A 26,173-nucleotide genomic window follows, 5' to 3' on the forward strand; every position below is an offset into this window, starting at 1 on the left:
GACCAGCATCACAAGTTTTTGCGGGTTTTTCTTTCAACCCTATACGATACTTTATAAATTATGATTATGAGTGTGTGAGATTTACTAATAGGATTCTTCTGTTAAAAGTGAAAAAGGAGAGGATCCAAATCCAAAACAAACTATGTGACCTTGGGTTTCTGATTACATTAGAAGATACATAGAAGCAAGAACCAAGTTCAGACTAAATTTATTTTTTCATAATTTAATTTTCATTGTAAATAAATATTATTCATTTACTTGAAAAAAATTATGTATTTAAAAGGAGTAAAATATATATTTTTAAGTTATCTTATATTGTACATTTAATTATAGGTTATTATTTGTATAACCAATGAGGTAGTTACCTTATAAGGTGATAACACCATCATTACACGTAACCTACTCCCAAACCTTGATTTGATTTCATGGACCATTTTTTATAGGCTTTTTTTAATATATATTTTTCTACTTAATAAATATTGCATACTATTTTTTCGCTCAAAATAAGTGTTGTTTGGTAACTTAACTTACATATTAGTGGAATAAACTATTGAGCTGCATTTATTGCACAGTTAATAGATAGCATATAATGATTTCTTCTTCTTCTTTTTTTTTTGACAAAAGCATATAATGATTTCTTAAAAATTTAAAATAGTTCTTTTTTTAATGTGAGTTTATAATTTAAATTTTTATTTTCCTTTAAAACATATATAACTGTATAGTCCGTTATTTTTTTTAGTGAAATATAGTCTGTTATATTTATTGTACATTAGTTTATTAATTTAACATTTTATAGGACATTTGTTTCATAATTGCAAAAAGATCTTCTGCGTTTTTTTAAAATTGCATGAAATCTCAGTTCTTAATTCATTCTAATATTTTGGATAAGTTGTTATCGTATATACAATTGTCTTTAATCTATCTCTTTTCCATGTCTATTGAGTAACACTTGCGTATAAGTTTACATACAAAAAAAATCGCTACTTAACAGTAGTTTACTAACGTCGGTTATTAATACAGTCATTAAGTGTATTACAAAAATTTAGTCAAAACCTCCCGGTAAGTGACATGTTTAACTGACGTTAAATTTCGATTTTTTGTAATGTTAAATGAATGTCATACTCTTCATATTATTTCATATTTAAATATATCCAAAACATCAATAAAATGTGTCAACTTATTCTATAAGACAAACAAAATAGCTACATCCTTTCAAAAATACATTATTGTCAGTAATGTCATAAGAAAGACACATACAGAATTAATATTTTGCAAAATCTAATCATAAAAATTAAGAAATGATGAGATTTCTATGAATTTAAATTACAAGAAATGAGTTTCTTTGACTTAATAAAGGGTCAAGTGCATATATTTCAATTCTTAATCATCAATGTACTAGACCTTTATCATAAAATGACTATGTTGATTATAATGCATTTCAAAATCGTATTTTGGACTTCTAATTATTGTGTAATTTGTTCTATTTTTTCACATGTATTACATGTTTGAAAATAATATTTTTTTATCATATGAGATTTAACAATTAAAATAATGATAAAAGACTAATACGATATTGTTTTCTATTCTTAGTGCATCTCGATATTATTGGAGAAGTTTTGACTTTTTTAAATTTATTATTCACAATGTTAGAACACATTGGATTGGCTTGAACCAAATAAGATTCATAAGGGTTTAATTTGTTGAGTTATCGGCACATTCTTGCATACTTATAAGAGGCAAATTTACATATAGTGAAAATTAAGAAAAAATGTTGGAATTGTATGTACCAAATTCAAGTAAAATGATCCTAACCAAAAATCTAAATAACGAATAAAATTAAATGTATAACAAAATTCTAAATTTAAAACAAGTATTTATATAACTTTATACTTCTTAGTACATTCTGTTACTATTATTTTTTTATTTAAAAAAACAAAGATGCCTCTATAGCTCGTCTATATCTAGCTATAAATAATAATTGGAGTTTGGAATCTCAGTTCCACCTTAAAGACTCAATTCACTAACTTCTCCCTGCTGACACTTGCCCACCCATATATACATAGTTGAGTTCTTTCGTGATGGTAAAACTCTACAACAATCCCTCCTTGGTGACTGCAAAAACAAATTTACGTTCAGTTAACAAGAGGATTCATTAATTTCAATATATATGTTGATAAATTAGTAAAGTATACACTTTTTAATACGTATAATGAAAATAAACAAGAGATGTTGGTGATATCTCATTATAATAGTGCAAGTTTCAAAACATTCTTACCATTTGCCAACGAAGAGGATTTGGTCTTTTTGAAATTATAATGGAATTGATTTTCTCTGGTGACTCCATTTTCCAAGTGCAGTAAGGAGGTCTAGATTTGAAACGATAGTATGTACCAATAATTTGCTTCCTAACTGGATCATATCGTGTTCTGTTCATGTAGAAAAGGAAAGCTTTCTGACAAGGGTTTTTATTTGTCACAGGTCTTGTGTTGAATGAGTATGCAGTGTAATCAGCTCTTTTATACCAATTTAGAAAGGTTCGTGTTGGCATCTCCAACTCTCTAGGAGATAATACTCCCCTCAAAACTTGAACCACATAGCCCCATGAAATAGAGATGGTCCAATATCTCTTCTTGTCATAGCAAATTGATTGTTGCATTACGCTACCTGAGTCTTGCTTAACAGATTTCATTAGTTGTTGTAAGGATTGCACTCGATTCATCATTGGGAATATTGGTTGCACCACATCAAGATGGTGCAATGTCACTAGTGGAGCCACAGGATGCGCCCCCAGAAGGCCTAAAAGGTCCCCATACACATCATACTGCATAAGCAATTAAGGAAGAAATATACATGATGATGCAAATTTCAGATTCTTCAATAAATAAAGAATCAAATCACCAAGCACTCCTAATAATGATATTATTACTTGACATACAATAAAATTAAATAATTAAGGCTTAAATTTATTTTTCATACTGAAACCAAAACTAATAAAATAATAAACTTAGAGAAACTAAAAACATATTTAGGTGAATAATTAATTACCTGGTGAAACCCAGGTTCCTTAGTTAATGGAACTCCTAGCTCCGCCATGCAAGCTTGCATTCTATCATCACTTCCATATAGAGCAGGGTAGCGTTGAATGCAACGATCTTGCATTTTTGCGAGCTCCTTGGCTAATGGATAGCTTATAGCAAATCCTCCCCCACCATATGCCATAGCATAAGAGAAATGAATGTTTTGAACGTGGCTCTCAGATGAGCTCCCAACATAATAGAATTGAGTGTGGTCATACTTAGAAAGAATTCTAACCACATTATCCACAATAAATATTGTATCATCATCTCCCATCATGAACCATCTCACGTCTTCCATTCCAAGCTTCAATGTCTCTGTTACCACCCTTGAAATCCTCAAAGCAGATCTTTGCCCTTGTGTATTTGTATATTTAAATTTAGAGGTGTCCCCAGAAATTCGAATCTCTGGTAACCCCTCATTTGCTTGAGTCCTCACTTTGCTATCTAACCACACCACCCCTCTTGTTTGATTAGGCTTCCACCACACTTTTATGTATTCTTTTCTTATGTCCCACAAATTGGATGAAGCAGCTATCCCAAAAACAATGTGTTTGAGCTTCGTGTCTTGTCTTTGAGATAACTGGTCAAGGGATACTTCTTCTTCTTCTTCTTCTTCTTCTTCTTCTTCCTCCTCCTTTTCATTGTTGCCCTCTTCAACATTTGATCTTTCAATGGTTTTTGTAGTTGAGGATATATTACCACTCATCTCAAGATGTTCTTGGGTGGCTTCATCTAAATGAATGGAGGTAGAACAATCCTTCTTGACCTTGGTTAAGAGAAGAAAATTTGAAGAATAAAGGATGTAGAGAACAATCATGATTAAGATCAACCAAGTGATGATGCGTTGCTTGGAAGAATAGTACATTTGGTTGTTGTTTCAGATTCTTCAATCCCTCAGATTGTTGTTACACTATTTTTTACTCACAAGTGTTGGAATGGAGAAAGGAAATCATGAAAAAGAGATTCAAACTCAGATTTATTCGGATCACCCTGAAGGAGAGAATAAGAAGGTATTACTACTTTGTGTTTCTTTTGGTGTCTGTGGTTCTAAGCGAAATTTGTTGTGACACGTAGCGAAGTTAAATGCGATTCATATGGACACTATATATGTTTCAATCAATGGTGAAAAATTTGTTGTAATAGGATATATGATAACATTGTGCAAATATAACATATATCACTAATATAATTTGTTACAAACTTAAATAGAGAGAATATACAAATAAAAAAAATATGAATTTAATTAAATATTATGATATATAAATTAATTATTTATATGGATATATGTTAAGAGACTTACAATATGATATAATTCAAATCACAAATTGGAAAGATTATAATAATAGCTTTTACCAGCTGATGGTTTATCCTATCATTATTATTCAATGGAATATTATTTTTAATATATCCTTTAACGATATTAATTATAATTATGATATATAATCATATATTAAAAATGACATTATACTAACATTGAATAATAATATTATATTGAAAAATGTCATATCATAATTTATGGAAGTATATATTAATTGACTTTGGTTATTATAATGAAATCATATTATATATATTAACATGGTTATTTCATATATAATAATTATTAAGAATAATATTATAATATATTATTATGTAGTAATTAATCAATGGTGGTCCTGGACACAATTGAGGCGAGCGACGGTTCTGAGTCCCATCTTTAGAGGGCACAAAAAATATTATTTAGTTGATATTAATATTAAGAAAAAAATTCATATAATCATTTTAAAATTATATAAAATTTATTTTAAAATAAATAATTTTTAATGAAATTTATTTATGGAAATAATTACCAGTAATTAGTTAAATGGTTAGGGTCCGAGCCGTTGAAGGATGCTTTTCCGGAGCTGTTTGCAATTTCATCTCAGCAGTTGGTGTCTGTAGGAAACACAGGTTCATGGAGGAGAGACCAATGGACGTGGGGCTTGACTTGGAAGAGACAGTTAAATCCGAATGAGGAAGAGTCACTTCACTCTTTGGAGACCATTCTGGTTGATGTGCATCTAGTGGCAGAATCTCATGACAGGTGGAAGTGGTCCTTACACAACTCCAAATTATTCATTGTAAGTTCTTGCTATTCTTTTGCCATGTCTTTGGTAAATCAAACACAAATGAATAGCGATATACTGGATATACTATCTATAGTTTGGAAAGTTCCTGTGCCATCCAAAGTAGTTTTGTTTTACTGGCAGTTACTATTGGATCGATTGCCAACCAAGGATAATTTAATTAGAAGGAATGTGGTCATTAATAATAGTAGGTGCTCTCTATGTGATTCTTGTGATGAAAATGTTGTACACTTATTCTTTCACTATGATTTTTCTAAATGTATTTGGAAAGAAATTTTGAGCTGGATTGGGATTGTCGATGTTATAGCAGTGGGGGGAGTTCAACATTTTTGGGAATATGATAGGCTCCTCAAATACAACACTAGCAGAAACAAGGTGCCCTTTATGTTTTGGTTGGCTACTTTGTGGATCATTTGGCAAGTGCGCAATAATAGCATCTTCAATGAGGAGGAAAAAGACATTCCCAAGACTATCAATCAAATTAAGCACATATGTTGGGCCTGGTTCATGGGAAAGGTAGGAGGGATAGGTGGATCGAATATTTCAGATTGGTGGAATTCACCTTTTCTATGTAGTAAAGTTTAAAACTATCTCATCTGAGACATTCTTGTAATGGGTTGGAATACTCCTAGTGCTCCTTTTATTATAATATAAATTCATATTTCTTATAAAAAAAACTATAATATATTTAGATTATTATGATCATCTCAATATATTGATCATAATATAAACATGTCTAAAAATTCGTAGGACTATGTTGTCTGTCTTTCTTAGTTTTCAATTTCCAATATCTAGTTGTTAACTGTTCAAATTAAATGAATTTCAAACTTATCACTATGTTAGTTTTCTCAGTTGTTAATGTTAGATAATGAGAAAGTGAGTGACTTAGTGTTATTATCTGTTAGTTTATTGGGCTGAGAAGGAGAGAAATCAAGGTAGATTACTTATAAATTTGAGGGAAGGCTGAGAGATAATTTATTATTTGTGATTAAATTATGTAAAAATTGTTTTTAAATTGTCATATTTTTTAATAAAATGATTTGGACTGGATCGGTTTGTAATCATATCGGATTGAACAAAATATGAAAAGTTGTATAAAAGTGATTCGATTAATCAAATTATTTTTATAAAATTCGTTAGTTAACCAAAACATTTTTCACCCAAATCCGATATTTTTATAAAAAAAAATTCAAAATTTAGTTTGAAATCAGTTTCATTCTTAAAATCATTTTAAAACTAATTTAGTTAAAAGCTGATTTTTTTTAAAAATAGTTTTATTATTTGAATTTAAAATTAAACTAGTTAAAACAATTTAGAACTGATTCAGTTCGTTTTTTTTTATCAAATTGGCTTTTCACACTTGTATATAAGGACCACATATTTTTTTTAAGTGTGTTTGAAAGAACGTTAATAAAATTGATTTTGTAAAATTGATATTGAAGTAATGTATTTATATTTGAATGTTTTAATTATAAAATCAAGTTATGGATATAATTGAGTACAAAATTTTATATTCAACGGAAATTACTAAATTACTTCATTCCTTAATTAATTATAAATTTTTCTCTAACATAAAACCAAATGTGTAAAAATATATTTAAAATCAAATTTAAATTCTAAATCATTGTTTTTCAACTGAAACCAAACATATATCGGATAAATTGTCATATTAATTTCCAATAATTAATAATTCGTAATTTTGTTCTCCCATTTTTTTCTACAACTTTAGTTCCTAAATTTTTAAAAATTGATAATTTTGATTTTTAGCATATATTGACTGGGTTATTTTAATAGTTGACTATCGGTATTTTGATGATTAATAAAAGTCTCTTTAATGTAATAAAAAAAATTATATTTTTAGTCTTTAAACAGAAATTTAATCGGTCCTTAAACTTTTATATCATCAACGTTTTTAATCTCTTCCGTCAGATATGACAGTTAACTACTGATTTTTAAATTGACGAAAAATACAAATTATAACCTTTTTTATTCTGCTTTTTATATATATATTTATTTTGAAGTGCTGTATTAAAATGTACTATATTTTTAAATTTGAATATTTCTCTATATTTAGCGTCAGTTCCGCACAATGCACCTAACATTTGTTGTCACATAAATTTGGTATACGTTTCGCCACAAATCCCGCATTTAACTCTCTCCCTTTCTCTTTCTCTCTAAAATCTTTGAAAATGGTATCCAAAAACCCGAACCCGCCCGAGGGATTCTACTTGGATCCCAGTGGTGGCATGCCTCTTCCTGGGATGCCTCCCTTCGCCTCCGTCTCCGCCGCAACCGCTGCGAACTCGCCGGAGGACGCCGCCAAGAAGATCCGCAAGCCCTACACCATCACCAAGTCGCGGGAGAACTGGACCGAACCCGAACACGACAAGTTCCTCGAAGCAATTCAACTGTAATCATGTTCGCTCCTTTTTTTATTTTTCTTTTTAATTTTGGTTTGCTTCTGAGAATTCAGTGGTTGAGGTTAAGAGTTCGATTGAAGCTTTGGTTAGTTGAATTTTAGTGCTCGGTGGCGGTTCTCTGAGTTGCACGAGCTGAATTGTGTGTGAGGGTGCGAGATTTAGGGTTTTGGGGATGAATTGGGATTTGTTTTTTTATTAGGGTCAATGTGTTAGAATGGAAATGGTTAATGGATAGGGTAAAGCTTGATTTTATATGCCGAGTTAACACAGTAAATGCAATGGTGAATTGAGGGCGTGTTTGGTGTGATAAAATGTTTTGTCTTTTTGCTTTCCATTTTCAATGTTTTCTTTTTTTTCTTTTCCATTTATGTACGAAATACAAATGCTAGAAAATAAATAAATAAATAAATATAAATCAAGTGAAAATAAAGTGTAATTGTTAATGAAAATAGGAGAAAAATAGAAAACAAAGTGAAAACAAGTGGTACTTCGATAGTTAGTTTTTTTTTTTTTTTTTACCAATGGTAGTTATTAGTTAAAAACATGAAATTAAAAGAAAACATTTTTTTAAAAAAATTGAACTGGCCCATAAGTGTCCCTTTGCTTATTTTAGCATGCTTTCTTGTTAGAATTTAGAAAGTATGAAAGATTGTGATGAGATGCTTTGATAGAGAGAATATCAGAAATGATCTTGAGAGCTAGTTTCTTATTCATTTTAGATTGTTTTTGTTAGAAGCTGGAATTGATATTATTTATTTCTTCTTTATGGTGTCAAATTATCACTATTGGACTATTGGTTCAAACCCTGCATGGCTTACAAGCCACGTTGAAGGAGTTGAGTTTGAGGTATCAATTGGATAAGTGATAGTAGAGTGAGAATCTTAATTCTTAAACATGGTTGGAATGTCCATTATTGAGGAGAGAGAATGGGGATTGGGGACATTAGGACAATGCTCAATAATTTCAATACTAGAACAGCAGAACCAGAATTGCACTAAAAACTAAGTTGGTTCAACTGGGAAATTCTATTCCACATAAATTTTAATCCTTTGATTTCTTCAAATACAATTGTGGTTGTCGGTTTAAGCAGTTGAAGATGGCTTTCTGCTTCCCTTCTGACCAGGCCTGGCTCCCAAATATGACCAGCCGGACTAATTGGATTAAGCTGTTTGAACTATTTACTATTTTCATTCTGATCCTTCCACAATTTAAAACTTCTTTTTCCTTACAATAATAAATAAATTGGGAAGAATAGGTGCATATAGGCCCAAAGACATTGGCAATCACAACTGGAAAAAAAAATAGACCTGAAAAAAGAAAACAATTATTGGACTAATTAATCTAAAGAGCATTTAGTATGTTAATAAGATTTCCTACACCAATAATGCCTGTATTTTGACAATATGTTTCTCTCCTTGGGATTGTAGTAACATAGTCATGATATGACACAAAATGACCTAAAGCCAGGTTAGTGTAGATTCCTCTTAGTTTTATTTGATATGATCATATTAGGAAAGTTATTACCTCTCTTTGTAGAAGAAAATATTATAGTAAGTAGAAATAGGAAATATATCTAGGTGAAAGACAAGAGCTCCACTTTTTTTTCTTAAAAAAAGGAGAAGGAGCTAGTGAGCCAAAGTGACTAAAAATGCAAAGCTATGTAAGCTTTTTGCCTTTCATAATGGAACTTCCCTTGAAACATCTATTAGGTCACCAGAGAGAAATCATAAACAAAATTTACAACAAAATTTAAAGGTTGAGAGACACCCTTGGAAATTTGGGCAGTTTTCTTTAGCCAAAATACTCTTCAAATCATCATGCTTTTTATATAAAATTTTGGTAATAACTTGAGAATGCTGTAAATCATCGCATTATTATGGTGGAGAGCTCCATTGAAAGGTCAAGACTTAATTCCTATCCCTTACAAGGAATTTGGTGTTTCAAATTAAAGCTAGTGTTTGTTTCTCCCCTTTCTTTATCTTGGGGTCGCCATTTGCCACTATCCTCACTTTTTTTCCCCTTCATTTCTGTTTTCAGGTTTGATCGTGATTGGAAAAAGATTGAAGCATTTGTTGGATCAAAGAGTGTTATACAGGTAATTCTCATTGAACAAAAAAACTTTCTTTGCCTGAAGTGTAGAATTATCTTTAATCTTTCTCAATTTGAGTCTAGATCTGCACCTAGAAAGTATCCATTCTCATTTTCTTGTTAAAATTGTTTTTATTCTCAATGTTTTGGGAGGGAAGTCAACAGAGCCATGGCAAGAAAAGGGGTATTCACTAATTAAATGTGGTTAATTGGTTATGCTGTTTTCAAATTTTGCCACTATATCTTGCTGGAAATGAAATGTCAAAAGATGGGTCTTCTGGTAGGGATGATTTGTGATTTGTCGATTTCCTGGTCCATTAATAAAAAGGTTGTATCTTTTATGAGAAAAAATAAACCTAATAGGCTAATGCCCATTTTAGCCCACCATTTGACACTTAATCTTTTATTATTAAACTATTATTAGATGTTTATAACCATTGTTTATATCATACTTTGTTATTCTTGGAAAAAATGTGACCCAACCAACTATACTAAAAGTGTAGCTGTTAAATGCAGATCCAGGAATGGTTTTTGTAATCTTTAACATGCCTCTGCATGTGAGAGCAGAAAATGGGCAAAGCATGATAAAAGTTTTATAAAGAATCTACTGCACTAAAATTTTATACTTTTAGGTACAGAGTAAGGAATGGTTTTGCTTCTGGCAAGAAAATAATGCAAAATGCTTTTGATGACATGCTGATCCTTTTGATTAACCGAAAAAGTGTTAACAGGGAGCTGTATTTTATGTTAGACATTATTTATGAAAGAATATTATAATGTAATTTGATCCATGCCTCCAATCCCATTTAGTGGGAAAATGCTTGGTTGTTTGTTTTGATTGAGACAAGTGTCTGGAGCTGAGCTGGCTTGAAAATCTGAATATATGAGTTGTTTTAATGGTTGAAGTTTCGATATAATGTCCATGCCTTAAGGTAGAAACATTAGCCAATTTTTAAATAATAAAAAATTTAAATAGTTTATAAATTAGAAAATTTGCAAAATTTTAAATGGTTAACTATACTATTTTTTTCATACATAATAACTTCAAAATCAAATATTAAGTACTTGGTATTCTGATTTCAACATAATTTGTAATTATGAAAATATTGTTTAACCAGAAGAAAAAAAAGTCAATATTGATAACCATTTAATAACAATAAAAGTGTGAATTTGTATCTTATATTACTATAGCAATACATATTTGCTAATGGCTTTGGATATACAGAGGTGTGGAAGAGAGAGAGGGGGGAGTGAGGGAGAGAGGTGAGAAAAGAGGTGTGGAATAGAGGGAGGCTTAAAAAAGGGATAGAGAGGAAGAGAGGTGCAAAAGAGAAAGAGAAGGGTGAGACAGGTGCATCACAGACAGAGCATGCACTAAAATTCGGAGGTGAGAGAGTTTACAGTGACACTATGGCAGAGAAGAGAAATTTCCAAATTCTTTTATTTTAGGTGTTAGTAGAAATCCCTTCACTTTACTTCAAAAAAATCCCCTTTAAAATTTCCATCATTAACATTCTCTGCATTTGATATCCAAATAAGTCATATTGATATGTGGAATTTTAAATCTGCTTAATAATTGAATGCCTCTTTGAATTCCTCACCCAAACACACTGTAATTTAGTTTAAGGACTAATGATAATTTCTACTGACTTTGTAGATACGTAGCCATGCACAGAAATACTTTCTAAAAGTTCAGAAGAGTGGGACAAGTGAACATCTTCCACCACCCCGGCCTAAAAGAAAAGCTGCCCATCCATATCCTCAAAAAGCTTCCAAAAATGGTCATAATCTTTCACCATTTATTTTTTAGACAACTTAAGTGCATTTATATCTAATTATTTATAATTGACATCTGGCAGCTCCAGTACTCTCACAAGTATCCGGACGTTTTCAGTCTTCATCTGCTTTGCTTGAACCTGGATATATCTTGAAGAATGATGCCCCACCAATGCTTAAAACTCCTATTATGAACACTGTTGCGTCGTCCTGGTCGAACAACACCTTGCAAACTGCCAATTTATCTCCTGGTATTAAATGCTACAGTTTTCTTTACCTTAAATTTTGCTTATATTGATCCTGTAATTTTGTTCATGAAAAGTAAACATGGGTTATTGAATATACTTGTTGCCAAAAAAAATTAAAAGATACTAACTACTTTCTTGTGTTTGCAACATTAAATGTTTATTCCAGTGACAAAAGTGAATAATCCTTGCAGTAGCGGTGAAAGCACTCCTAAAGTGTGGCCAGTTGGTGAATCTAATTGTCAAGGGAATAAAATCCATCCATTGAGAGGCAAGGTTTTAGTGGTTTTCCTTAGTAGTTTCAAATTGATTTTCTTTGTTGATTACATGCATGCATGGCATTTTTATGGAGTGTTGTTATAAATATAGGTTGTGCTGAATGTGGCATATAATGTATACTCAGTGTGTACTTTATGACAGTTGTATAATAAACCCTACACTATGTGGGGTTGAATTAACTTAATTTTCAATCTTGGACATGGATGATTGTCTTATGCACCAAAATTTTCACTTGAATTATGATATAACTGAAATGCTCAAAATTATAAGCTGCCAGCTTTTATTTGAATTCAACGGTACTCTAAATAATGCTGAAAAATTGTATATTGCTGATATTTTCTCATTTGGTATCTTCAATTTATTTATTATTACATTTGATGGAATCCTGTGTCCAAGACATATCATTTTAAAATTTATGTGCTTCATGGATGAAAAGCTGAGTGTAATTTTTTTGTGACTCATTTCATCTAAATATTCATCATGTCTTGAAAGTTGTTTGAGTAGCTTTCTACAAACTCCCACTTTGACCCACTTACAGACAGACTTGCAAAACTCCTTATAAAAAATCATTTTTTTCTTGTCATCCAAGTTTCCTTTTTATAGTATATTAGTATTATTGATTCTTTTATATTAATTATTGTCTTGATTTTTTAATTAATAGTTAAATGTTTTTTTCTTAATGCAGTTCTTCCAGATTTTACTCAGGTATATGGCTTCATTGGCAGTGTATTTGACCCAAATGCAACTGAGCATCTGCAGAAACTAAAAAAGATGGACCGCATAGATGTTGAGACGGTATGTCTATGTTCCTCCACTCCAATATTTGCTATTCTGCTCAGCTAGATTGGATTCTGTTATAGATACTCCTTAAGTTGACATTAAAGCTTTATTTGAACCTGACTTATTGACTAGTGTCTACTACAATTGTATAAATGACTTTATGCTTGTTCAAAAGTACTTACAAAATGTCCTTGGCTGTTTTTAGGTGCTACTGTTAATGAGAAACCTGTCCATCAATTTAACTAGCCCAGATTTTGAGGATCATGTAAGTATTAATGCACTGATCTTTAGATTGCTATAAATGTCTAGCATGTCATATTGTCATGCTGTATAAGCACCATAAGAGTTCATTTTGGTAAAGTGCCTATCTTTTTATTTCATTTTTTAGTGCCCATATCATTTGGAGTAAGATTTTCATGGTTGCTGTTGCAAGACATCTTTTCTTCTATCCTATATTTTTTTTTCTTCTCTCCTATTATTGAATTTCCTTTATCATCTCAGCAAAGGAAACAAAAGAGTATTTAGAAGCAATTATCATCAGCAAAAACAAAAAAAAAAACAATTATCAGTAGCAGTTACTGGTTAACTCCAATGTTTTGTTGCTGTCAACATTGTACTTGTGAAATACAAGGCATGTCGAGTGCCTGTTATATAGCATTTCATTTCTCATCCTACTACCAATGTCCTATAGTACTCTTATTCATTTTGCCCTTGAGCTGGGATCCATCAAGAAACATCAAATTCAGAGGCTACTATTAATTATTATTTGACTCATACTCAGCATATTTTTTCCCTCCATACTTCAACTGAATCTTATATTTGCTATTACATCTGAAGGTTTTGACTTCAAGGTTTTTTTGTTTGATGGATGCATTTGTTTGCTATCATTACTGTTTAAAACAGACGCATTTCACAAAATCTATGTTCAGATCGTATATTAATTTATTTTGGTGTTTAAAAAATTTGTGACTAGTATGACTTGTGTTGTGGAGTTAATTGGCTGAAAAGACACCCCAATTAAATCTCTAAGAGGAAAGAAAAAATAATAAGGGACTTGATATAATATGATGATCATCCTCTTTTCTGATGTACATGCATCATAATTTATGCAGAGAAAGCTGCTTTCATCATATGAAGTTGAACCAGAGAGAGATGATAACTATCAACGCGGATAGACCCATGCACGATGAGCAGTTGAAGAGTGCTAATGGGATGGAGGCAGAAAATGGCTTCATTTTCCACCGATTGGATGCAGTCAGGGTGCTATTATTTTCCATGATGTGATAAAGATACTGATGGTCATGGCAAGGCAACAAACTGAAGACGTTTGAGTCACAGCTAATTTTTATTCTGCTCTAGATTTTTATTGCTGTTGCTCGTCATCTTAGCTATGCAAATCATAATTGTCATCATTCATTATTATGTCATGTATATATGAATCAGCCTATTAAAAAGAAAATAATAATCTGAGATTGTATAGTTATTTTCCTAGTTCTTTGTAGGTCTGCACAGAACCTCATAATTGTGTACTAAATTCAGCAAACACAAATATTTGAACGGAATATATTCTAGATTTGTGTAGGTCTGTACAGCACCTAGATTTGTGTGTTAAATTCAACCAAGCATCAAATAGTTGAAGCAAGAATGCTATATTCCTAGTCTGTAGACATCTTATTGAATTTACCCAGTTTAAATGTTTTGGGTGGGCACTGGATATGGAAATGAATCATAACGAGTTAAGAACATAAACTACTAAACTTGAGGAACAATTGGAGCACTTTTCCTTTTAGTCAAGAGTTCTGATTTAATCAACCGGTGATTTGCCAAAAAAAGAAACGTGAAATTAGCTTAGGCTCTCTTAAGCTGGTAAAAAAGAGGGAGTCTTGAGCATATTTGTATTTGAGAAGTTTTCCCAAGTGGAACTCACTTGAAGAATTAAATTTCGTTGCTTTTCAAATTTCTCGAAATCTTTAAATGGCTCTATCCAACCAGAGGTTTGGTGGTAATGTAGCGGTTAGGTAAGTTTTTTTTATTGAATCCGATGATTACCAATGGGAATTAAAATTAAGCAATCCTTGGAGATGTCACGCTAGCCTTGTAATTGTTAATTAACACGCACAGCTCGGAAGGGAATAATCACAAAAAAGTGAGAAATCCAAATCAAAGAAAGACAAAAATCACGTGGCATTGCAAAATGATCAAAACTAAATACTAGCAAGGAAGCGTAGCAGAACGCAACAAATGCATCTGTCAACTGAACGGGGTCTTAATCAAAGAGGGTAAACAAGCTTCAGAATTGAAATCCAACAACGGCTTGATTGATTCAGTAACTAAAAGTTGGTAAAGAGTACCTAAAAATCGAAGAGTGACTTTCTAACCGTGATTCTGGTAAACTATGTTTTCCAAAAGATTGTCTTGGATTCTTTAGAAAATGTTTGGTTAGGGAGTTGTAAAACTACATTTGAAGCAACTCTTGCTTTTATGTTCTTTTTACACGTATCTAACTATTGCAGCATCGTGTAGTAGGTTCAACTCAATTAATTGCAGCAGGGAACAATACTCCACTCTGTTTTACTCAGTCGAATATGGATTTTGGCTTTGACATGGTATCATTGCATAATTTCGGTGCATGCAAAGGAAATAAATTTATATTTATTTTAAATAAAAAAATTATTCCTATAATTTAGAATTTTTTTAAATTTTATTCTTACAATTTTATTTTTTGTTTTAATTCTTGTAAAATATATTTTTTCTTATTTTTAAAATGTGTTAAATAATATTTTTTATTATTCAAAATATTATCTACATATTAAATACAAAAAATAAAAATATAAAAAAAATAAAATAAACACATCTTAGACAAAGGCAAAAAAAAAAACACTTAGGTGAACCATAATGTATTTGAACCATATTTTCAATGGTACATTAGAAGGAAGGTATAAGAGGCAAAGTCAGAGGAAGTAATACTTGTTCTCCTTCATTGATGTTATATCCAGAACAATTACTGACAAAAGATGTTATATCCAGAACAATTACTGACAAAAGTAGGTAGATGCAACACACAGACTGACAGACACATTTTTTTCACATCACAAAAACTTAAAAAGTAAAAACCCTATATATCTCAAAAAAACAAAACAAAAAGAAAGATAAAACTAAAAGACTTCTGCATCCACCACCATTTAACAGACACGAACCACAATTCATTTAACACGAGACCTTTGGCATTTAGTCCACTTCCTCCATCTTGCTCTCCTCAGCACCGTCCTCTTCCAATGGGGGCATATCAACATCGTCTCCACCATTGTCATCCTCATCAATGCTAAGACCCAACTTCAACATCCTGTGAATCCTCGAAGCAAATGTGTTGGGATCATCAAGGCTGAAACCTGAAGTCAAAAGGGCAGTCTCAAAGAGAAGCAACACAAGATCCTTCACAGACTTATCATTCTTGTCAGCTTCAGCCCTCTTCCTCAACTCCTCCATGATACCATTGTCAGGGTTGATCTCCATTGTCTTCTTGCTAGACATGTAGCCACTCATGCTGCTGTCTCTCAGAGCCTGAGCCTTCATGATCCTCTCCATGTTTGCACTCCATCCGTATTCACCAGTCACCAAACAGCAAGGAGAGTCAACAATTCTGTCAGAGACAACAACCTTCTCCACTTTGTCTCCCAGAATTTCCTTGATGACCTTGCAGAGCTCATCAAATGACTTCTTCTTATCCTCTTTCTTCTTTTTCTCCTCCTCAGTCTCATCATCCAGCTTCAACCCTTCCTTTGTGGCTGAAACCAATTTCTTGCCATCGTATTCCTTGAGTTGCCCAACTGCATACTCATCAATTGCATCCACCATGAAGAGAACTTCATAGCCCTTCTTCTTGAGTCTCTCCAAGAAAGGAGAGTTCTCCACTGCCTTCTTGCTCTCTCCTGTAATGTAGTAAATGTCCTTCTGGCCCTCCTTCATTCGTGTAACATAGTCCTTCAAGCTTGTCAATTCGTCTCCACTCTTTGTTGAGTGGTATCTGAGCAAATCAGCCAACTTGGACCTGTTCTGGCTATCCTCGTGGATACCCAACTTCAAATTCTTCGAAAAAGCATCATAGAACTTGTTGTAGTCTTCCTTGTTCTCCGCAATTTCATTGAACATCTCAATGCACTTCTTCACAAGATTCTTCCTGATCACCTTCAGGATCTTGTTCTGCTGCAGCAGCTCACGAGAAATGTTGAGGGGCAAGTCATCGGAGTCGACAACACCCTTCACAAATCCGAGGTACTCGGGAATGAGCTCCTCACAGTTGTCCATGATGAACACCCTCCTGACATAAAGTTTGATGTTGTTCATCTTCTTCCTGGTGTCAAACAAATCAAAGGGTGCCCTCTTTGGCACAAAGAGAATGGCCTTGAACTCAAGCTGGCCCTCAACAGAGAAATGTTTCACAGCCAAGTGTTCTTCCCAGTCATTGGTGAGGCTCTTGTAGAAAGAAGCGTATTCATCCTTGGTGATCTCTTCTGGCTTTCGCAGCCAAATTGGTTTCTGCTTGTTGATGAGTTGCCACTCATGAGACACCTCCTTGATCTTCTTCTTTTTCTTGGAATCCTTCTCCTTGTCCTCGTCAACATCCTCAACGTCCCCTTCTTCCTCCTTCTTTGGCTCATCATCTTCATCATCGCTGATTTCTTTCTCGGTGGTCTTCTCAGTCCATAGGTAAATAGGATAGCTAATGAATTCAGAGTGCTTCTTCACCAGATCTTTGATCCTTCTCTCCTCCAAGTACTCCAACTGTTCACAATCCAAGACATGGACATTAGTAAATTTAAAAACAACAAAACATGGTTAAGTAAAAAAAAATCAATTACTTCAACAAAATACGATAATGAATCACGTTTTTTCGATAAAAAAAATAAAAAAGCAAACTAAGGTTCAATATAAGTATATAACTAACAAAACAGGCCAGGTTAATAAATCCAATTTCCCCCCAAAAAGGTCAAGTAAAAAAAAAAAAAAAAACACAATTTTTTCAACTAACCAAAATTTCCAACAACCAACATTAGCGACTTGCATTAAAAGCTAATTTTTCAACAAAACATGGGTGGACAAATAAAAAAAATCCAATTTCTCAACAAAACAACAACAACGTATTCAATTAATCACAAAACAACAAATTGGGGTTTCAGTTTATCATTCAAGACTACCTGATCTTCCTTGAGGAAGAGGGTCATCTTGGTTCCCCTTCCGAGTTGCTCGCCATCGGTGTCCCTAGTAACAGTGAAAGAGCCACCGGCCTGAGACTCCCAAATGTACTGTTCATCATCATTGTGCTTGGTGGTAACAATGACCTTCTCTGCAACGAGGTAAGCAGAGTAGAACCCCACACCGAACTGCCCAATCATGCTTACATCAGCACCAGCCTGCAATGCCTCCATGAACTCCTTGGTCCCGGACCTCGCAATGGTACCCAAGTTGTTCACCAAATCTACAACACAACACACAATATTCAGTCACAGAAACATAACATAATAAAACACATTCAATCCAAATCATCATTCGAAATTCCGAACACATGCTCGTATAATGTAACGAAGAATTACCTGCTTTGGTCATTCCAATGCCGCTGTCAATAACGGAAAGAGTCTTGTTGGCCTTGTCGGGCACAAGACGAATGAAGAGCTCTGGCTGAGCATCGAGCTTGCTCTTGTCGGTTAAACTCTCAAATCGAATCTTATCCAAAGCCTACATGAAGCCAAATAAAAACAATTCCAAACACTGTTAGAAAAATAAAGAACACGTTGAATTATTTGAAAGACAAATGTTAAACATGCCCAAAAGACATTGGTTAAGAAACTTAGAAATAAAAATGCAGAAATTTTTTATGCTCTCCTATAATTTATATAGTAAATTCTATCAATGTAATTCCTTTAACTAACGTCTTAAGAATTCTAGTTAAGAAGACCCTTATTTTAAGCAATATTGGTACAATTATTTCAAGAGACGATATTAAATAATGTACTATCTAGTATTAAACCTTGAAAGGCACAATTTTAAAGAATTAGTTTTTTTGTGTTGTTCTCTAATCAAAATTCAACTATCACCTGATAAAAGCTTATTCTAATGGTCACATATAATATGAGAAAGAAACTTCAATTTTTGTTAATCGTGTACTCCATCAATCAAATCAATTCATGGTTCGAGAATCTAATAGACCAAAGCAATAATGCTCGAACAAAAACAACACAGTACAACCAGTGTCACATTCATTAAAAAAACACGTGATTGATTGAATGATTTCATGTGCTATAAAACTGGTGATTTCTTTTTAATTCGAATCATAAAAAAAAAACAGAGACTAGGAAGAGTGAGTGAGGGATAATAAAAGAGGCTTACATCAGAAGCGTTGCTGATGAGTTCACGCAAGAAAATCTCCTTGTTGCTGTAGAAGGTGTTGATGATGAGGCTGAGAAGCTGGTTGATCTCAGCCTGGAAAGCGAAGGTTTCAGCGTCCGCCATTGAAGCTCAAAAAGATAACCGCAGAGAAGGAACAAAAAAGAAAATTGCAGAAAAGAGAGCGAGGAAACTGCACAGAGCGAATTGTAGAGAGTTGAAGTTGGTGAAGGTTGTGAAAGAAGGAGCTTTATATAGGAACGGGAATGGGAGACAAACAACGGGTTCTGGATTCTTCTACCTCTCTCTGCATTATGTTTTCTTTTTTTGAATGAAGCGCGTGACTTGGGAACAAACGGCGTCGTTTTGCTTTTTTAGTTTCGCGGCGGAGTATCGCGAACTTTCCATGAAGACGGTTGTGGGTTTTGCGCTCTAGAATGTTCCTTCTCTCTCTCCCACTGACGAGAATAACGCACACCAACAACAACGGTTCAATTTCACACAGAGAAATCATACTTGTTTAACAAGTTATACAACAAATCTTAAAAAAAATAAAAAACGGAAAAAAAAATAAGAGAAAAAGAAAAAATTTGTAAATGTAATAAATAATACAACAAATAAAATAAACACAAAAATAATATTATATGAATTATTGTAAGAATTATTATACATATAATATATAAATTATATTAGAAATTTTGGATGGCTAAGTTTGGTTTATCCCTCTCAAGAGAGACTATAATTTTTTATGGCTGCTCGGATTTCATATCTGGTATTGTAACAGCTGATGTAAATACCAATATATATATATTGGCTAATTAATTAATGAGTAAATATTTTTTTAGTAAAAAATACAATAAAATGTAGTATTTGTAAGTTAAATATTAGGATAAAATATCCGATTTTATTCTTGAATTTATAAGGTGTTAATATTTAGATCCTTTAAAAGATGGAAACATAAAATTTTGTGCGACAAATGGCACCCTATTCACCCAAGTAACTTGTCAGTCTGTCACTGTCATGTGAAAGAGACAAGCACGCTTCTGGCGCATGCTAGCACCATCGCTGACCTGCCACGACCATGAAGAACCATTGCTTCCATGGGAACCAAATCACTGAAACGGAGAGCTCGTGAGTCCCAGAACCCTCCCATGGCCGCCGCGGATCCTCCGCGGCGCAAGCCTCTCTCTTACGCCAAGGCATCCGTAGTTCTCTCCGCTTTTCTCGTTGTCTCCGTCATCGCTCCCTTGGTCCTTTCTTCGAACAAGTTTCGCGCGTTCCAACGCCGTGTTTCGTACGAGACGATCACCGTCGTCAACGTGTTCCCTCACGACCCAGAAGCCTTCACCCAGGTCAACCTTTTTTTTCTTCGTTGTTTGAGTTAATTTACAGTTTAATCCGTGAAAGTGTTGACTTTTGTTTGTGTAGCTTTAGTACCTGATCGATTTTGTCTATGCAAATTAGTTCTTTGAGAGATGAACTTGATAATTTAAACCGATGAGTTTAATTTTGATACACTGATTGTGTGAAAATTGTTATACTGTTGGTCAATTAGAAATCAATCTATAGTCTAGATATTACTTTTGAAGCAATTGTTAAGAAATTCCATGATTTTATTATACATGACAATCTATGATTGGATTACAGTGTACACTGTGTATTCGAACTAAATTCTAATGAAACTGATCTGCATAGATGCCCCACTTTTAGTTACAAAAGCAACACACTAGGATCGAATTGTATATGAGACCTCTTGAAAAAAGCCGTAAGGATACGGAAAATAGTAAATTGTAAGATTTTATAAAATAGTAAGTTGTAAGATTTTATTAGAAATTAATGGGCTACTTGTAAGTCTAGTGGATTTTCAGTTGAATTTGACAGAAGTTGTTGGCTTCTGCACAAAACGAAGATAAGAAATGATATAAAAGCAAGACTAAATTCAGTGTTGGATTCAAGAACTTTCTTGGATGATCAAGAACAAGTAGCACATAGTCTTCCTGGATATTGTGAATATTGAGCTTTATGCTAAGAGAGAGAGAGAGAGAGATTGTGAAATTATTGAAGTGTGCACTGCTTTATTGATGAAATGCAAGATGTTGATTTGGGTATTATTTGATTTGTCGCTTATGGAGAAGAAAAATGGCTCTGTCTCTTGTTTTGATTTCAGGGCCTTGTTTACAATGGAAATGACACCTTATTTGAGTCAACTGGTCTTTATGGGAAGGTAATATTACTCATCTTTTCCTCCATTGCCTTTTTTTTCTGTTATTTTAAATGATTTTCATTAGCTTTGTGCATTCCATTTTTCCATTACACAGTTGGAGTTGGATGAGAAATTTTGTGCATTTTTGAATTGTAAATCATCAGTCACCTGCTATCATTTACCTCAATTTGTTAAAAAAATAATTATAAAATTTACTTGAGGGTTAATCTTGATGCACTGCTATAGTTTGCTCCATTGTGACCCGGTAATCACGGGTTTCCACAGAAGAAATAAACTTCTTGCTGCCGGGAGAAGGCTTTGCACATCTGATCCTAAGAGACACCCATCCACATCCCTAACAGTGGTCTCCCATTATTTGTAAAATGTGATGTTTTACATTAGAAACCATGGCTATCTCTTCTTGCAGTGAGTTTTCATTGGGATAAGACCAGTACAGTATAGTTGTCATCTAATGGATAAGACCAAAGTGTTTTCAACTTTCAAGTTTTGTTTATTATAAAATTTGTATAAATCATGATTTATTTTAACTAATATTGTTTTAATGTGAAGTATTGCATTTAACCTTTTAGTTATTTGTTGTTTCAGTCCTCTGTCCGTAAAGTTGCTCTTCATACTGGGAAGGTACATATAGACCTGTTTCTTCAACTGTTCCAAGAACTGTTGTAGTACTTAGTTTATTTGGATCTCTAATTACTCTACATTATAAATATATATGTTTTTGTCCATATCAATGTAGCATGTTCATTATGTTTCTTATAGTATTGGAAATAATTGTAAATTTTATATATTTGTTATTTGTGCTACATGCAGCTTGAGGATGTGCAGAAGATGGATAGTTCATTATTTGGGGAAGGTTTAACTCTCCTCAATAATAGGTGTGAGGCAAATTATGTTGCATTATATTTTATTTTTTTAATTTTTTTATGTAGATTACTAAACATAAACGATGGTCCTGTTGCCAATTAATTAGGGGATGGAAAAGAGGGGGAAAATGCCCACATATCTTAAGAATTGTTTCCATGTGAATATAATCTTTTGTTTCCTTTAGAAAGACAGGACTGTCTTTAATATTTTGACATTCCTTCTACCTTCTAAATAGCTTCTACTGCATCAATAGAAACATAGAATAAAAGGATTGTACAATTTCTATAGACCACTTCGGAATTTACAATTTTTTGGAGCCACATATTAAATTATGTTGAAATTAAGGGCTGAAAAATACAGTTTCATATTGCTTGCTACTAAATGTGAAATGCTGATGGCATTCTCATTAGTATTGGGCCCCTGCAGGAGTAGAAGAGAATGTGGCTGTGCTGAGCTTTCATGTTGTTTTTTGTGATAATAAATGAATTACTGAACAAGTGACTTTCTATCTTTTAGTTTCTATTGATTTTGAAAGTAATCAGTAATACTTCTAAACCACCATGTATTTTGAGTTAGACATGAAACCTGCAAAGTGACTACCTCGTTTTCTCATTTCTGCAGTGTAGCAATTTTTTGTCATTTCTTTTGGATGTTGTAGGGGATGTTTAATTTAATTCTATCCATATATAATGTATTCCTTTTGGCTCCAATCACTTGTGATTGAGACATTATTGATTGAGTTATTTTCACTCTGACATTTGGTGTTTGGATTTAGTCTAATACATTTATCCATTGCACTTTTTGTAGGCTGTTCCAAGTAACTTGGTTGCAGAAAGCTGGTTTCATATACAACCCGAAAAATTTAAGAAAGGTTTTTGCTTTACCCTCCTATGCCCCAAAGTGCCTGTTAACATAGCTAGCCAGATCTCAAAAGCTTACTTTTACAATTTCTGTAGATTGGGACATTTAATCATGATATGAAAGATGGTTGGGGTCTGGCAACTGATGGAACATTGTTGTTTGGAAGTGATGGCAGTTCAACATTGTATCAAATTGATCCTCAAACGTTTAAAGGTTTGTCTGTCCAATGAAGTTCTATTCCTTTCCTTTCACCATTTATGTGCAAAACCTCATTCCTAAACCTTTTTGTGTCCAGCTTTCAAACTTGACAATACTTAGTGTTTGCTTTGCATTTTCATGGAACTTAACATTGCCCTCTTTCCTGTAGTTGTATCAAAACAAGTTGTCTACTATAAGGGTCATCAAGTACACAATCTCAATGAATTGGAATACATAAATGGTGAAGTCTGGGCAAATGTTTTTATGGTATGTCTTTTTGTGATCAATTATGATTTTAGTTCGAGAAAGCATCTTTTCTTCCCTAAAATTCTAATTTTAGCCATGTATGCATGATGACTATGGCCCAAGGTTCTCTGTTAGGCTGGATTTTGTTTGAGGTTGATAACTTGATATTTCTTTGTGTAGACTGACTGCATTGTAAGAATCTCTCCCCATGATGGCAATGTTCTAGGATGGATTCTCCTCCAAAATTTAAGGTCTGACTTTTTTTTCCATCTCCATATGAAAACATTAGTAGACATCAAATTGATCCTTGATGATTTTCGTTCATTGCATGGCATCAATTTGATGATGCTAGTAAATGAAAAAAGTTATCATTCGAGGAACACGTTGATTAATAAAATTTTGAGGAGCAAATCAGGGGTTTACTCTAATAAGCATCTTAGTTCATTTTTTGCTTAAAGTTGCATTTTATCTATCATGTGCAGGAAAGAACTTATCGAAGCTGGGAATAATGTAAGGAGCCTAAACTTTTTGATATCTAGAGATAAGATTTTTGTCTTTATATATATATATATATATATATATATATATATATATATATATATATATATATATATATATATATATATATATGTTGCATTTTTATAGCGAAGCTGTAATTTAAAAACAGGATAAAAACAAGCTGCTTTAAACTGTGAATCATCTTTAATTCCTGTTTCGACATCAATTAGTCATTATCAGTAGTTGTTGCACTTATGTTTAAATCTTTTATATTTTAGAATATTAATGTTTTGAATGGGATAGCATGGGATGGTGAGCAAAAGCGGATATTTGGTAAGATTCAGGCTTCTAATTTATTAAATTATTAACTTGAATTTTGTTATTTAAGCATATTATTTCCATTCCACCCGTTCGTGATTTTCCTTTCCCCTTTTAGGTTTCTATTAGGCATGACATCTGCTGATAATAGGGGTCAAAATGGAAGTGATTTTACTGCAAAATCCAACTATTAGTGTGTTTGCATTTCAGTTGAAAAACGTTCCAAACACTTTTTTAACCCATGTATTTAGTGCATAAATTAAAGGGCATTAAATACATTATAAAATATAAATATTTTAATTAATTAAATAGTAAATAATAAATATTTAACTTTTCAAAATAATATATTTTCATTTATTACTTGTCCTATACATTTTATGTATAAGATAAAAAAGTTGTCAATAAATTGTCTCTATAGTTTTTTATTTAGGACAAGAGTTTAAAAGATCATGTTATAAATTTTCATGTACAAAGATGGTATAAAATATTCATTCAAAATTAATAATTATAATTTTTTATTAATTGTGTTATAATTATTAATTATTAATACCCTTACACTTTATCTTAACATTTTATATCTATTTGTAGACAAATTATTATTTCATTATACGATTGTTTATATTTTGTGTTTCATGTTTTTTATAAGAATTTTCCTTTAAATTAAAATAAATAATTAGACATTTAATATTTTTAGTTATTTTTAATTTAATTTTACCATGCAATGCAAAAGTGATATTCTAGTTAATAGGCTAAATGTTCTGCTTCTTTCCATCTAGGAATTCCCTAGTGTGCATCAACAAATAAAGTTAACGTTCTTGCTTTGTCCCCTTTTCCTTTTACATTTCAAATAAGTTTATGCAACATATGTTTTGCTTAATGATCAAAAAAATATGTTTTGCTTTCAGTGACTGGAAAACTGTGGCCAGAGCTATATGAAATCAAGGTTTCTCCTGTAAACAAACCAATTGAAGAAGGGATCATTGAGAAGCTTTGCTTGCGTAGCCCTTTCAAATTTACATGATTGATTTTTTCTGTTTCTGCTCTAATTTTTGAAACCCACTTGGGAGAATGCGAGCTGAACTGAGTTTTGGGAATAGTATTATGACATGGTCATTTTGAAGAGATATTCTGTTGGGAGAATGCTGCCTCTTTCATTGTTTGGGCATCTATTATGCCCTACCCATTATAGTATCATTCTTCCGTAGCAGGTCAAGATTTTTAATTAAAGTAAGGGAGAGGTCAATAATCTTTCAGTATGATAGGGTTGATTTTGTAAGTAACTGGAAAGTGCAATGGAAAAGGCAATTTGAGATGTTATGTGTTGCAAAAGAATGGAAATACAAGCAAAACAAAAAGAAAGTATGGATGGCTTTAGTGGTTCAATTTGAGGTGTCATCACAAGTTAAGAATTGGTTCACCAGACAGAGATTTGTAGATACTATATTGAGTACACTGTATTATGTATTTAAGATGGTGGCGTAGTTAGGAAAGGATATAAACATTCAAAGTTTAATAGATTGATTAAGTGTTTTCTAGAGATGTTCTTCACCTTTTTCGGCTGTTTAATGTGTATTGAATATAAATATTTTCCCGCTTAAGATTCTTTTCAGAAGACGGTCATTTCTTTTTATTCTCATATGCTTGATTTATTCTCATAGTCGTTTTTAATAATATTAACAATCAATTTAGCAGCTCCAAGAAAAAATTATGTCAATATCTTTTCGTCTTAATTTATAAAATTGCCTGCATACGTAATATAAAGATAGTTGTTTATTCTTGACCATGTTTTAATATTAATGATGATGAAAGAAAAATA

At 32.5% G+C, this 26,173-nt stretch overlaps 4 protein-coding genes across 7 annotated transcripts; 2 read left to right on the plus strand and 2 right to left on the minus strand.

Annotated features, from left to right (window-relative positions):
• Positions 1-2,004: 2,004 nt before the first annotated feature.
• Positions 2,005-3,894, minus strand: LOC100802687 (glycoprotein-N-acetylgalactosamine 3-beta-galactosyltransferase 1). Its single transcript, XM_014768831.2, has 3 exons — positions 3,046-3,894; positions 2,276-2,821; positions 2,005-2,112 (listed from the first exon to the last, which is right to left on the minus strand). The coding sequence occupies exons 1-3, from the start codon at positions 3,892-3,894 to the stop codon at positions 2,005-2,007; spliced, it is 1,503 nt and encodes a 500-aa protein (XP_014624317.2).
• A 3,429-nt stretch (positions 3,895-7,323) lies between these two features.
• On the plus strand, positions 7,324-14,348 carry LOC100783949 (transcription factor ASG4-like). Its single transcript, NM_001253119.2, is given in 8 exon segments — positions 7,324-7,589; positions 9,637-9,694; positions 11,345-11,468; positions 11,547-11,714; positions 11,878-11,979; positions 12,673-12,782; positions 12,973-13,032; positions 13,880-14,348. Coding segments are annotated over 8 exon segments (906 nt in total). The 5' UTR covers positions 7,324-7,368; the 3' UTR covers positions 13,943-14,348.
• Positions 14,349-15,768: 1,420 nt separating this feature from the next.
• HSP90A2 (heat shock protein 90-A2) lies at positions 15,769-19,637 on the minus strand. The gene is made up of 4 exons (XM_006599486.4): positions 19,152-19,637; positions 18,359-18,500; positions 17,963-18,243; positions 15,769-17,549 (listed from the first exon to the last, which is right to left on the minus strand). The coding sequence occupies exons 1-4, from the start codon at positions 19,272-19,274 to the stop codon at positions 15,996-15,998; spliced, it is 2,100 nt and encodes a 699-aa protein (XP_006599549.1). The 5' UTR covers positions 19,275-19,637; the 3' UTR covers positions 15,769-15,995.
• Positions 19,638-20,054: 417 nt separating this feature from the next.
• LOC100803206 (glutaminyl-peptide cyclotransferase) lies at positions 20,055-25,969 on the plus strand. 4 transcript variants are annotated; one of them, XM_003548979.5, is made up of 11 exons: positions 20,055-20,500; positions 21,316-21,372; positions 21,958-21,993; positions 22,183-22,247; positions 23,044-23,107; positions 23,193-23,310; positions 23,465-23,562; positions 23,722-23,792; positions 24,024-24,051; positions 24,318-24,372; positions 25,263-25,969. In XM_003548979.5, exons 1-11 carry the CDS (start codon positions 20,249-20,251, stop codon positions 25,376-25,378), a joined length of 960 nt encoding a protein of 319 aa, XP_003549027.1. In that variant the 5' UTR covers positions 20,055-20,248; the 3' UTR covers positions 25,379-25,969. The 4 variants fall into 4 exon arrangements, with proteins under 4 accessions (XP_003549027.1, XP_006599550.1, XP_006599551.1 ...); XM_006599487.4 differs by having other exon boundaries at positions 20,098-20,500; positions 24,343-24,372; XM_006599488.4 differs by lacking the exon at positions 24,318-24,372 and having other exon boundaries at positions 20,098-20,500.
• The last annotated feature ends 204 nt before the right edge of the window (positions 25,970-26,173 follow it).

The sequence above is a fragment of the Glycine max genome, chromosome 16 (genome assembly GCF_000004515.6).
Source record: "Glycine max cultivar Williams 82 chromosome 16, Glycine_max_v4.0, whole genome shotgun sequence".
NCBI lineage: Eukaryota > Viridiplantae > Streptophyta > Magnoliopsida > Fabales > Fabaceae > Glycine > Glycine max.